The sequence below is a fragment of the Myotis brandtii genome, unplaced genomic scaffold, assembly GCF_000412655.1.
Source record: "Myotis brandtii unplaced genomic scaffold, ASM41265v1 scaffold120, whole genome shotgun sequence".
Classification (NCBI taxonomy): domain Eukaryota; kingdom Metazoa; phylum Chordata; class Mammalia; order Chiroptera; family Vespertilionidae; genus Myotis; species Myotis brandtii.
The window spans coordinates 1,518,271-1,532,074 of record NW_005354174.1 but is presented as its reverse complement, the minus strand read 5'-3'; the positions used below and the strand labels follow the sequence as shown (position 1 = coordinate 1,532,074).

General features: G+C 37.8%; 1 protein-coding gene across 5 annotated transcripts in view; it reads right to left on the bottom strand.

Annotated features, from left to right (window-relative positions):
- Positions 1 to 13,804, bottom strand: part of BCAS3 (breast carcinoma amplified sequence 3) — a 463,383-nt gene that overhangs the window by 325,143 nt on the left and 124,436 nt on the right. For all 5 annotated transcript variants that reach the window (XM_014531618.1, XM_014531623.1, XM_005858559.2 and 2 more), the window contains exon 14: positions 9,895 to 10,028. In XM_014531618.1, the coding sequence (XP_014387104.1) occupies positions 9,895 to 10,028 (134 nt within the window). The remainder of the gene's footprint in view (positions 1 to 9,894; positions 10,029 to 13,804) is intronic.

Here is a 13,804-nt window from a genome sequence, read left to right as displayed (position 1 = left end):
TAATCTGAACAATAAAGATTTATTTTAAAAAAAAATTCTCAAATCCCAGAGTACAATACTTTCAGAAGCCTATAAGAATGACAATCAAAACCATAAACATAAGTCCTATGTAGCAATTTTATTTACAACTAGAGGCCCAGTGCACGAAATTCGTGCACAGGGAGGAGGGGTGTCCCTCAGCCCAGCCTGCACCCTCTCCAATCTGGGACCCCTCAAGGAATGTCTGACTGCCCATTTAGGCCCGATCCTGGTGGGATGAGATCGGGCCTAAACGGGCAGTCAGACATCTCTCTCACAATCCAGGACTGCTGGGTCCCAACCGCTCGCCTGCCTGCCAGCCTGACCACCCCCTAACCACTCCCCTGCCGGCCCAATTGCCCCTAACTGCCCTTCCCTGCTGGCCCGGTCACCCCTAGCTGTCCTCCCTTGCCAGCCTGGTCACCCCCAACTGCCCTCCCCTGCAGGCCTGGTCTCCCCCAACTGCCCTCCGCTGCTGGCCCAGTCACCCCTAACTTCCCTCCCTTGCCAGCCTGGTCGCCCATAACTACCCTCTCCTACCAGCCCAATTGACCCAAACTGCCCTCCCTTTCAGGCCTGGTCCCTCCTAACTGTTACCCTACCCTACTGGCCTGATCGTCCACAACCACCCTCCCCTGCTGGCCATCTTGTGTCCACATGGGGGCAGCCATCTTTGACCACATGGGGGCGACCATCTTGTGTGTTGCAGTGATGGTCAATTTGCATATTACTCTTTTATGAGATAGGATAGCCAAAATATGGAAGCAATCTAAGTGTCCATCAATAGACAAATAGATAAAGAAGATGTGGTACATATATACAATGGAATATTACTCGGCCATAAAAAAAGAATGAAATCTTGCCATTTGGGAAAACATGGATAAACCTAGAGGATGTTATGCTACATTAGATGTCAGACAGAGAAAGAGAAATATTATATGATTTCAAGTACATGAATTCAAAAAAACTAAATAAATAAAATGAACAAACAAAACAGACTCATAAATACAGGTAACAAATTGACATTTGCTAGATGGGAAAGGGGATGGGGAGATGGATGAAAAAGGGTAAGGGATTAAGATGTACAAATCATGGGGATATAAAGTACAGCATAGGGAATATAATCAATAATCAACAATATTGTAATAACTATATATACTGACATAAGGGTAACAGACTTATTAGGTGATCACTCTGTAAGTTATCTAGATGTCTAATCACTGTCATGTACCTGAAACTAACATAATATTGTATGCGAATGGTAATTGAAATTTTTTTAAAAAAATTTTAAACTAGCCAAGATCCAAGCTACCAGACAAGGTTGTGTTTAATGAAAACTTACACGAAAATACAAAAAGAAAAAAGAAAAGCTATTTGCGTAAGAATTAAGTTCTAGAGTCATTCCCAACCCACCATTTCAATAATTTTACCTTCAAAATTGATTAATACACTTTCATTGAAAATGCTGTAACTCTGACTATCACAAGGGTAAGAGCAATAAAAGTTTGTTTCGGAATAAGTTACTTAGAATGGAAACATGGTAAAGACTGATAATCTCCACATATCCCATCTGCTTACTCCCTGCACCTGTCAATTCTTCACATTCATTCATTTATTTATTCAATACGTATTTATGGAAAGCCTTTTACATGTTTTGCACTCTTCTAGGTGCCAGAAATTCAAAAACGAGCTAAATTAAGTAGCATGCAATAATCATCTGAACCAACAATTACACTCTTGGAAATCTATGCAAGAGAAATGAAAACATATTCCCAATAGCCCAAAACTGGAAACAGTGCAGGTGACTGTTCACACGCACCGTCAATATCCCAGTTGTGATTATACTCTACTTTGGCAAAATGTTGCCATTGGGATAAACTGGGTTAAGAACACATGGGATTTCTTACTACTATTTCTCACAAGTACATATGACTCTACAAATTATTTCAATAAAAATCTGAACTTAAAAAAGTGAATGTGATGCCTTGCAAACAACACAGAGCCAGCAATCCTAGTATAGCCAGCTCCTGCTGCAGCCTGAACTTGAGTGGAGATGAGGATGAGGGCTGGCCCAAAATGTCAAGGACTTAGGCATTAAACCAGGAAGTGTTAGGAATGGGGACAGAAAGAAGGTGCCTGCCATAGCAGGATGCTCACTGGAGGCTGGCAATAGTATCACTGCCCAAGTGGAAAAAAAAATTTTTTTAAAAGCCAATCCTCCTGGCTGCCCCCATAGTATCTGCAGGCTAGCTTCCCCTGAAACCAACATAGGGGATACTGTGACCACTGGCAGCTGTCAGTGGAACAACTGGCCTGCGCACAATAAACACATTAGTCCATGTGTTTACACCCAATGAGGTGTAAGCAGAGTCCACAGTGGGGAAGAGAAGCTAAAGTTATGTTGTGGGTATACTATATGGTAGCTTATGTTGTGAAAGTATAACTGGTATTAATGGCTTAACTGATTGTACTTACACACTTGTGCCATGTAGGCTGTGGGACAAGCACACAACTGACTTCTAGTTCCTTCCCATGTTATACAATAAAGTCCACAAAACCCAATGGGAAAAAGTTTAGGTGAAGACTTAATGGCTGAAGTACTCAGAAGTGCTATCCCAGTCCAACACCGCCACCTGCCTGATCCAGCAACCAAGTTCGCTTCCTTTTGTAGCGGGCAGCTACTGAACCACTGGCCCACGGAGGCTTCCTGATTTTCCAGACCCACACTCAGAGGGCTCAACTCAAATTTTGATCATGGACACAGTGGAAGGGCCCAACAGGGCTTGTTAGTCAAATGGGAATGGCTGTTCTAGAGTATGTTCCTGCCTGGCCCCAGCAGCATCTCATTTTTACAGTGACCGCATCACCCACTACACTGCCGGAAGCAATGCCACTGGCTCCACAGGCCCCTTTCCACAGAGCTTCCTTTAAATGAGGAGTTCACTGATGGCTTGTATAAGATGAAAGGGGATGGTGACTACTGGCTGGGGCGCAGCTATACAACCCCAACAAAAACATGGGCAGGGGAGGAGGGGTAAATGTAGGGACTTAAACAGCACGGGATAATGGAAAGCTGCCACCTCTGCTTTAATTGGGGGGTCACTATAACTGTGGGCCAACCATACCCATTTGTTTATGTATTGTCTTTGGATATATCTGTGCTAGGATGAATTTTATATTATGAGGATTACATCTCAATAAGGGTAATGTTTTGGGAGGAAAACTAACAAAAATCAGGATCATGGGTTGCCACATTTAGCAAGTAAATATATAAAAAATCCAGTAAAATTTGTATTTCAGTAAAAGCATAAGTAGGCAATATTTGAGACATTTTCATACTAAATTTGCTTGTTTTCATCTGAACTGACCATCAAATACTATCAATTAATAATGCTAAAAAGCTAGATTCTATTCCCCTTGGGAAGGAAACATACGAGTCATATTTTGCAGGATCACTCTGATAAAGTAAAAGTAACACTATAATCTGATGTGCAGATGTTTCAAAAGCAAGTTTACCATTTCAGAAATTAGCATGTTAAGTACAAAATGACTTGTGTCTGCTTGAGTAAGACATTATGGAAGCAGAGCAACAAAATATTTTAAGGTTTTACAACATATGACTTTACCGTTGAAAACTAGGAATACTTTTCTAACTACATATGTGCTTTATGAGGAAAATTACTGTCAGATGCAGAGGATATCCCAAGTCATAGATCACAAAACAACTTAATTCAACATAATTAGATCCACATACTTTGACTTTTTTTCCTGGCCTGATTAAAGTAGCCTCAGAGTTCTTGGAAGAATCCAGAACGACATGATTCTGAAGCACTCAAAGATGGACAGACAGATCACATGCCATATAGATTTTATCATCAGTGTTAAATTGTATATATCATTTCAAAATACGGTTTTCTGTAGAAGCTTATAAAATTAATTTTATGGTCATTAATTTGAATTTCCTTAGATCTTGATGTTTAGAAATTCCCAAGCTCCTAAATTACAAGCTGTGACATAGAACGAAATAATTTTAATAATTTCTTTTTGGTTTTCCGCTTAAATAGGAATAGCATTGAACGTATCAAACATCTTTACCTATAAACATTTGTCCTTGTGTAGGGCAGTGTGCTAAGGATTAGAGATACAAAGAAGCTGAAGCATGATCTCTGTTTCCAGGTGGATGTGTAGGTAAATTAAATAATAAAATATGTTAACACAAGAGATACCAAAAATAGGTGTGAATAAAAAACAAAACAACAACAAAAAACAGTGTAAGTGCTTAAAATATTCAAATTCTTTGAGGTGATAGCTGAGGTACAGCATACCAGTACCTAGTGAAGAATTATAAAACCAAAGTTAAGAAATAAACTCAGAGTACATATGTGTCCAGCAGCAAAATGAAATATTAAATCCTTATACAAAAGCTCATAGAGTAATTGAAAACTTCCATACAAAAGGAACAAAAACAAATGGTAACTAAACATGACAGTAAGCAAGTTCTTTGTGCCCGGAAGTAAGGACACTGTCGAAGAATAATGGAGACGTGTCAACAGGACACAGATGCCCAGCTAATCGGCTCCAACTAGCCAAATCTAGGATATTTGGAGCATTAGAATACTTATTGAATGATATAACCTATTGGATAAAAGAAGAAGCTATTACACCAGATGATATATGTAAATAAAAGAATACAAAGCTTGAGAAGAATGGAATATTTATATAGTTTAAAATTACTTTTTAACCTGCTCTCCATCCAGAGCACAGCACAGAGGCAATTGACTATAATGCCCATCTCCCAGTCTTCCCATGAAAGAGGCACATTTGTGGACTTTAAAAGCTGTTGGCTTTCAATAAAATCTTATTTTAAAAAAAAAACTGCTGCCTGAGGGCCCAGCTTTCAATCAACGTGCAGCTGGGTGTTGAATAAGAACTATACCATATGAAAAAAAGAAAGGATAGAAATTATATAACCATCTGATACAGAAAAATAATTTTAAAAAATTCAACATCCATAATAATAAAAACTCTCAACAAAATGGAAGCATACGTCAATATAACAAGGGCCATATATGATTAGTCCACAACTAATATCACACTCAATGGTGAAAAGCTGAAAGCTTTTTCTCTACCATCAAGAACATGACAGCATTCCCACTCTTGCCTCTTTCAATAAACATAGCTCTGGAAGTCCTAGCCAGAGCAATCAGGCAAGACAAAGAAATTGAAAGGATCCAAATTGGAAAGGAAGAAGTAAAACTGTCTCTATTTGAAGATGATGTGCTATTATATGTAAAATAACCCTAAGGACTCCACCAGAAAACTGTTAAGAATAAATTCAGTGAAGTTATGGGATACAAAATCAAACATAACAAAATCAGTTATGTTTCTATACACTAATAATGAACTATTAGAAAGAGAAATTTAAAAAACCAATCCCACTTTCAATTGCATCGAAAAGAATACTGAGGAAAATTAAACCAAGAAGGTGAAAGATCTGTGCACTAAAATTGTAAGACACTGATAAAAGAAATTGAAGAAGATGAAAAGATATTTCATGGTCATGAAATGGAAGAATTAATATTAGTAAAATATTTAAACTACCTAAAGCAATCTACAGGTTCAATGTAATCCTTATCAAAATGCTATTAACATTTTTCTCAGAAATAGAACAACCATAAAATTCACATGTAACTACAAAAGATGCTGAATAGCCAAAGAAATTTTGAGGAAAAAAGAACAAAGTTGGAAGCATCACACATCCTAATTTCAAACTATATTATAAAGCTACAGTAATCAAAACATCATGGTATTGACATAAAAACAAATCTATAATTATCTTCTATATTAACAAAAGGGTAATATGCTAATTAGGGAGGACATCTTCCAGACAAAGCGGCAGCAGCTGCGAGGGCCGAAGTGCAGCTGCAAAGGGCCCAGGCTCAGGCAGCCACAGGCAGCTAGGAAGGGCCAAGGGGAAGCTGCAAGGGGCCCAGGTTCAGGAAGCCATGGGCGTCTGGGAAGGGCTGAGGTGCGGCTGCGAAGGGCCCAAGGTCGGGCAGCCACAGGGCAAAGGGCCGAGGTGGCTACGAAGGGCCCAGGCTCAGGCTGGCAGTGGCAGCAGCAGTGGGGTAATGGGGGTGGCGCCTTCCCCGATCTGCCAGGTCTCCTCCCACAGAAAGAGGCCAGACTGCGGCTTAGGCCGGGGGCAGAGGCAGTTAGCGGTGATCAGGCTGGCAAGGGAGCAAGTTAGGGGCGATCAGGCCGGCAGGGGGGGTAAGGTAGGAGCGATCAGGCAGGCAGAGGCAGTTAGCCTAAACCGGCAGTCGGATATCCCCCGGGGGTCCCAGGATTGGAAAGGGTGCAGGCCGGGCTGAGGGACACCCCCACTCCGTGCACAAATTTCGTGCACCAGGCCTCTAGTCTATAATAATAAAAGCGTAATATGCTAATTAGACCAGATGTCCTTTCAGACGAAGCCGGGGCTGTGAGGGAAGCCTGGGTCCCAGGTGCCAGAGGGAAGCCGGTGCTGGCAACTGGGGGAATGAAGGCCTACTCTTGCACAAATTTCGTGCATCGAGCCTCTAGTGCTATAATTAAAGCATAATGAGAAATTTTTTTTTTTTTATTGCTTAAAGCATTACAAAGGGTATTACATATGTGTCCTTTTTTTCCCCCGCCCTTGGCATTTCCCCGGCTTCCCCTACCCTCCAGTGTCTTATGTCCATTGGTGTCTTATGTCCATTGGTTATGCTTATATGCATGCATACAAGTCCTTCGGCTGATCTCTTACCCACCTCCCTCCTGCCCCCCAACCCTCCCCGGCCTTCCCGCTGCAGTTTGACAATCTGTGTGAGGCAGCTCTGCCTCTGTATCTATTATTGTTCAAAAGATTATAATGGTCTCTATTATCCATGAATGAGTGAGATCATGTGATATATTGTTAAAAAAGACTACAGCTAACATTTATACTGTTACACATTATTTTAGAGTTCCTAGCCAATGCAATAAGGAAAATAGACCTGAACAAAAAAACTATTATGATATTCAAAAAATTATGTTCTACTTATAAAATTGAAAAAATTACTGAAAACTATTTGACCTTACAAGAGAGACTAGCAAAGGAGGAAAAAATATGCTATAAAATAAATAGCTTTGTCATACCACAGCAATAACTAATTTTAAAATATAATTTCTAGATGTAAAATTTCCATATTGTAAAGATGATTTCAAACTGTATTAAAATGTAATTTCAATGCAATGCAAATAAAAAAACTCTAGAAGATTATTTATATAACTCAATAGGGTTACTCTAAACTACATCAATGAAAAAATGCCCAAGAATAGCTGAGAAAGCTTTTGAAAATGAACACTGAAAAGTATTGTTTTACTTTCTATTAGAGAAATTTCTAAACATACACAAAGTATAGATTGCTATAATGAACTGCCAATATTGACCAACTTCAATAATTAACACTTTCAAATCTTGTTTAATCTATCTCTTAGTTTTGTTTTGCCAGAATATTTAAAAGTAGATTAGAGATATCATAATATTTTAGGACTTCATGATATATGCCTAACAGATAAAGACTTAAAAACAAACAAACTACAATTGCAGACCCAGCAAAACTAACTAATATCATATAATACCCAGCTCAAGGTCTATTTTCTCAACTGTGTGAAAAATATCTCTTTATACTTTGTTTAAATCAGGCTCTACGTTTATACATTGCATTTAGTTCATATTTCTTAATACTTATAATCAATATAACCATCGCCTATTTTCTCATTTTTATCTAACACTCTCCTACTACTAGATTATTTTATAGCTAATTCTACACATCTGCAAATACTTTTGTATGCATCACAAGTAAATAAGCACATTAGATTCATTAACAATATCTACTAAGGCAAATGTTCAAATCTCACCATTTGTATGAAATACTACATACGTTTTATACTTAATTTGTATGAAATAGATTCAAACAAGGTCCACACTTTGTACTTAGATAATATTCTCTAAAATTACTTTTAAGCCCCGTCACACTCCCACTTTTATTTTACCATGACAATTATCTGTTGTAAAAGCAGGTCACACTTGTAATCAAGAACTTCCCACATTTTTGCCCTAGCTAGTTTGGCTCAGTGGATAAAGCATCGGCCTGCAGACTGAAGAGTCCCAGGTTTGATTCAGGCCAAAGGCACATGCCCGGGGTGCGGGCTTGATCCCCAGTAGGGGGCAAGCAGGAGGCAGCTGATCAATGATTCTCTCTCATCATTAATGTTTCTATCTCTCTCTTGCTCTCCCTTCCTCTCTGAAATAAAGAAAAAATTTTTTTTTAAAAAAAGAACTTCCTACATTTTAGAGTTGGCTAGCTGGATTCTCATGGTATTGTTTAACTGGTTCCTCAATCTCTATGCTTTCCTAATTATTTCTAGGGGCTGAATTAGATTTAGGCTTAATACAGCATGCTGGGTAGAAATATATTCATAGATGATGCCTTATACATCCTATTGTGTCATATGGGGAAGCACATGATAACAGATGCTCCCCTTTGGTAATGTTAAGATATCAGCTAAAACCACAGACAATTATTGCCTAGGTGCATTCAACATAGTGATTCTTAAAATTCTAACTTTTTCCCCCCAAAGGAGGTATAACTGACATTCACCATTATTTTAGCTTCAGATATACAACATAATGATTATATATATACATATACATATACATATACATATACATATACATATATATATATATACACATATACATATACATATACATATACATATACATATACATATACATATACATATATATAAATGATCACCAGAGTAAGTCTAAATTCTAACATTATAAAACTGGAATTCTTCAGTAGAGAAAAACAGTCCCTCATCAAATACTTCATTATTTTATTACTAGACACCCGATGCACAAAAATTCGTGCAAGAGTAGGCCTTCCTTCCACCGGCTGCCGGCACCGGCTTCCCTCCAGCACCCGCGACCCGGGCTGCTTCCTTCCTCTGGCCGCCCACAGGTACCCAGGACCCGGACTGGTTTCCCTCGGGCCGCCCACAGGTACCTGGGACCTGCCTGGCTTCCCTCCAGCCCCGGCTTCTTCAGGAAGGATGTCCGGAAGACTTCCAGTCTAATTAGCATATTACCCTTTTATTATTATAGATATTGATAGAAGAAATGTAAACGCTGGATACCTTCCCTTAGCATAATACCTAATACAAACGCTCAGTACATATATGAACATGTGTGCATGTGTGTGTGCATGCTTGCGTGCCCTCATGCATGGGTTCACAGTGGAGTGCTGTTAAATGTTAAAAACTGGCTCCCTAAGGAAAAAAATTTACTCTGACTTGTAGTGTTTGCTGATTTCCATGATGGAAACACTCCCATTGTGGATGATTTCACATCAATGTAAGTCCCAGCTGGGGACAGAAGTGTATAACTGCTTCTAACTAGCCATATTGAACTGGCCCCGGTATACCACAGAATAATATCCATATAGTCATATACACCAAAAACTCAATTATTTTGTGAATATGTGAATATGTGTGTGTTTACATGTAGTATTTATATGTCTGTTCATGTATATACATATGCATGTACATAGAATCAAAATTCCTAGAAAAAGGCCTGGAAATATGGATATCAATTGAATTACAGGGTTTGAACATTCATTGAATTGTTCACCTACTGCTTATGTATTTATTGGATCAAAATAGAATAAATATTTTTTCTTATCTGAAAAATTCTATTACCCAAGTATATTCTCACTAATATTAAGCTCCAATATGATATAACAACCAGCTAGATTAGATGTCATATTAAACAAAGAAAAACCGTGTGAAAATTATACAACTTACTTTGGCTTCAGTTTCACCCCTGTGAAGAGTGTATAGGTGATGGACAGCACTTTGTGATGAGGACCAAGGATGAGTCAGAATTTGGAAGACATGAAAGTCATGGCCAAGCGTGTCTGTTGTGACTAGAAGCATTCCTGTAGGACATACAAAAAAAAGGGTAAAAATAAAAATGATTATGCATGTGAATGAAATATTTTCACAAAGTACTCATCATGCTTTAAAATATTATCAAAGAAAAAATTACCAGTGATATATGATTTAAAAACCTTAAGGCCATGTCAGTATATAATAGTGAGAATACTTGTTTTATGATGTTACCACACGACTAGCAGAAAAGTTTTATATGTATGAATTTAGAGCATTCACAAGCATTTTAAAATAGGCAATTTAATCAACTGAATGTGAAAATAATTGGAACCTACTCCCACCTTTTGCCATTTCTCAAACCTGAATGTTAAGCTCAAATTTATCTACTAAAATAACTACTAATACCCTACTTAATTCACCAGTTTAAAACTTGTCTCTACCCTGGCATATTTATTGAACTGCCTACAGCAGTGGTCGGCAAACTGTGGCTCGTGAGCCACATGCGGCTCTTTGGCCCCTTGAGTGTGGCCACGAAGTTTCAATCACACTGTACATGCGCGCCCGCACGTGGTATTTTGTGGAAGAGCCACACTCAAGGGGCCGCAGTATGCCGACCACTGGCCTACAGTATCACAGAAGTTTTTTTGTTTGTTTGTTTGTTTGTTTTTTCCGATGCAAAAGCAAAGAGTCTTTATTCGAGCTAGCTCGGCTCCCCGTCCACACTCACCGACGCAACGTCAAGCCAAGTGGCAGAGAGCATCACAGAAGTTTTTTATGTCTTCTCGTCAAAATTCGATAGTTTATTTTACATTTAGGTCTATCATCCATTTGGAGTTAATTTTTGTACAAACTGTGAGATAGCAGACAAATTAACTTTTTGCAAATGGTGTACAATTTTTCCAGCAAGATTTCTTGAAGAGACTATTCTTTATCCACTTAATTCTTTATCCTTTGTTATCCAATGTTAACATGCTAAAGGTCAACTGACCATATTTGTATACATCCTCCTCTAAAAATGCATTTTTTTTCAGGTTCTTTTTTTCCCCCATCACCATAAAAGTACAATTCTATTTTATCTGTTTCTAAGTTTAAAACTTTTTTATACTCACTGTATATTCTGCCAGGTCTAGAAGTTTTTATGCTGATTATATGGAATTTTCTTTACACACAATCATGCAGCATGTGAATGGACATAATTTGACTTTTTTTTTTCCAAACTCCATGCCTTTTCTTTCTCTCTCCTCACTACATTTTCTGGGGTAAACAGGTGTAGTGGGAAGCAATAATCAGGTGTTGTTTCCAGTTTTAGGAAAAAGCATTTAATCTTTAAGTACGATGCTAGTTTAGATTTTTTTATTAATGCCCTTTATCAACTTAGTGACATTCTTTTCTACTCATAATTTGTTGAGAATCTTTACAATGTTGGAAGACTTTTAAATCATTTTTATTTGAATTTTGTTAAATTAAAGTTGTATGTACTTTATATATTTTAATTTTCTTCTGGGGTAAATTACTTTCTGTACCTCAAGGAAAGGGCCGTCAATATCTGTAGGGTCTGTCTTTAGTAAGGGCCACTTTTTCATTCAGATTATTAACAACTTGTGTCTTTTCTGTTTTTTCTTTCTTGATCAGTCTGGTTAGATATTTTCAAGGAAACATATTTTGTTGTCATTGATTTCAAGGATTCCTCCTACTATCATAAAGTATATGATAACTTTCAGCAGCACTTTTCTTCAAAATAATGAAAACTTCCCGCAAATGCTCTTTTTTTTTGGCACGAAATTCGACATTTTTAAGCATAAAAATATCTATGATGTTAACACCTTCAGATAATTTGACATATGAAGTTTTGAAGCTTGTCAATATAACAAAATAGTGTACATATGAAATCGCATATATATCAAAATATGTGTAACTCCATTTATTGAAAAAAATCCGCATTATTAACCAGTACACCTAGTAGCAGCAGATTGCCACATCATTAGTCTCGTACTAACTTGTTTGGTGTGAGCAACAGAAAATATTTCGCTTTTGGAGAACAAGACAAATAGGTTTGTTTGTGTTACGCTTATTAATTTGTGCAGTTATTCAGTGTCTGGTTAAGTTAATGTTCAAGAAAAAATATTATTTTTTATTAAAATGTTCTTTTATGTTAACGATTACTCATGTATTTCAGCCCTTTTATTCAGCATGTCTCTATCAAAATAAACCTAAGTTTCTATGAAAATTGAAGCTTTTGGTTTTTTTGTGTGGCCCACATCAACTTAAACCTTGTTTATGTGGCCTGTGTTAGCATTTGAGTTTGACATGCTTGACCTAGAGTGTTCTATAAATACCAATTAATTCAAGTTAATTGCTAATGGTATTTGGATCTTCAATATACTTACTGGTTGACTGCCTGCTTTCCTATTTTATTACTAAGTAGAAACTAACATCTCCAAGTGTATCTGTGGATATGTTGGGGTTATTTCTCAGTTACACATGTAAATTCCCTTAATTTTAGAGCTTTTATTTTTAGGTTCACACATATTTAGGATCGCTATAACTTCTTGTTCAATTACCCCCTTTATGATAATGTCCATTTTAATCCTGCTATTTCCCTTGTTCTGGGGTCTACTTTTTCTGACTTTGATACCGGCACTACAACTTTATTTTGATTGGTGTAAGCATGGTAAATATTTTCCCATTCTTTTACTTTTATAATCAATATAACTATTTAAAGTGACTTTGTTTTAAATAACAATTGGGGTCTAGTTTTGGTGTGTTGTTGTTGTTTTAATTCAATCCCTGACTTTTAATTGTTCTTGTAAGTTCATACATATGTAAATTATTTGTAGGGTTGAATTTATATCTGCCATTTTATAATCGTTTGCTATTTTTATGAGTGTCTCTTTATGTTTGTTTATCTGCTTCTCCTTCCCTCTTCTGTATAATTTTGTTATTTATAATATCCAACTTTAATTTATCTATTGACCATTTGGTATATTTCTTTATTTTAACCTTTTCTTGATTGTTCCAGGGATTATAATAAACATATAGCTAAATTTGTGCTAGTCTATATTTTGTCCAGAATTTATATTTTTCTATGGGAGAAGTGGTTTATTAGCTTATTCTGCTTTACCAGAGATGTTATTACATTTCTTTACTGTTAAAACTTTTCCTTGTTGAAAGGAAAGATATGAAAGAATATTAAGCACCTATGGAAAGATACGGTAGGCATTTAAATGGAAAGGTGAAGTATATTTGAGTTTGCTCTTTACTTGGCTAATATACGGTATAGGTCTACTCACTACATTAGATTTAAAAATAACATACTAGATGCTGGTGTACTGGTTATTTCCAGGAGAACACATTTTAAATATGAAAGGTGTTATTATTGAAATCTATTCAAATCTATAACAGTTTATATAACACTAGAGGCCCGGTGCATGAAATTCGACAAAATTCAGGCGGGGGGGGGGGGGGGAGGGTATGTCCCTCAGCCCAGTCCGCACCCTCTCCAATCTGGGACCCAAGAGATGTCTGACTGCCCATTTAGGGATGTCCGACTGCCCGGTGTGAGATCGGGCCTAAATGAGCCGTCAGACATCCCTCTCACAATTCAGGACTGCTGGCTCCCAACCGCTCGCCTGCCTGCCTGCCTATTGCCCCTAACAGCTTCTGCCTGCCAGCCTGATAACCCCCTAACCACTCCCCTTCCAGCCTGATCAACACCTAACTGCTCTCCTGCCGGCCCGATTTCCCCCAACTGCCCTCCCCTGCTGGCCTGGTCCCCTCCAACTGCCCTCCCCTGGTGGCCTGGTCCCCCTCAACTGCCCTCCCC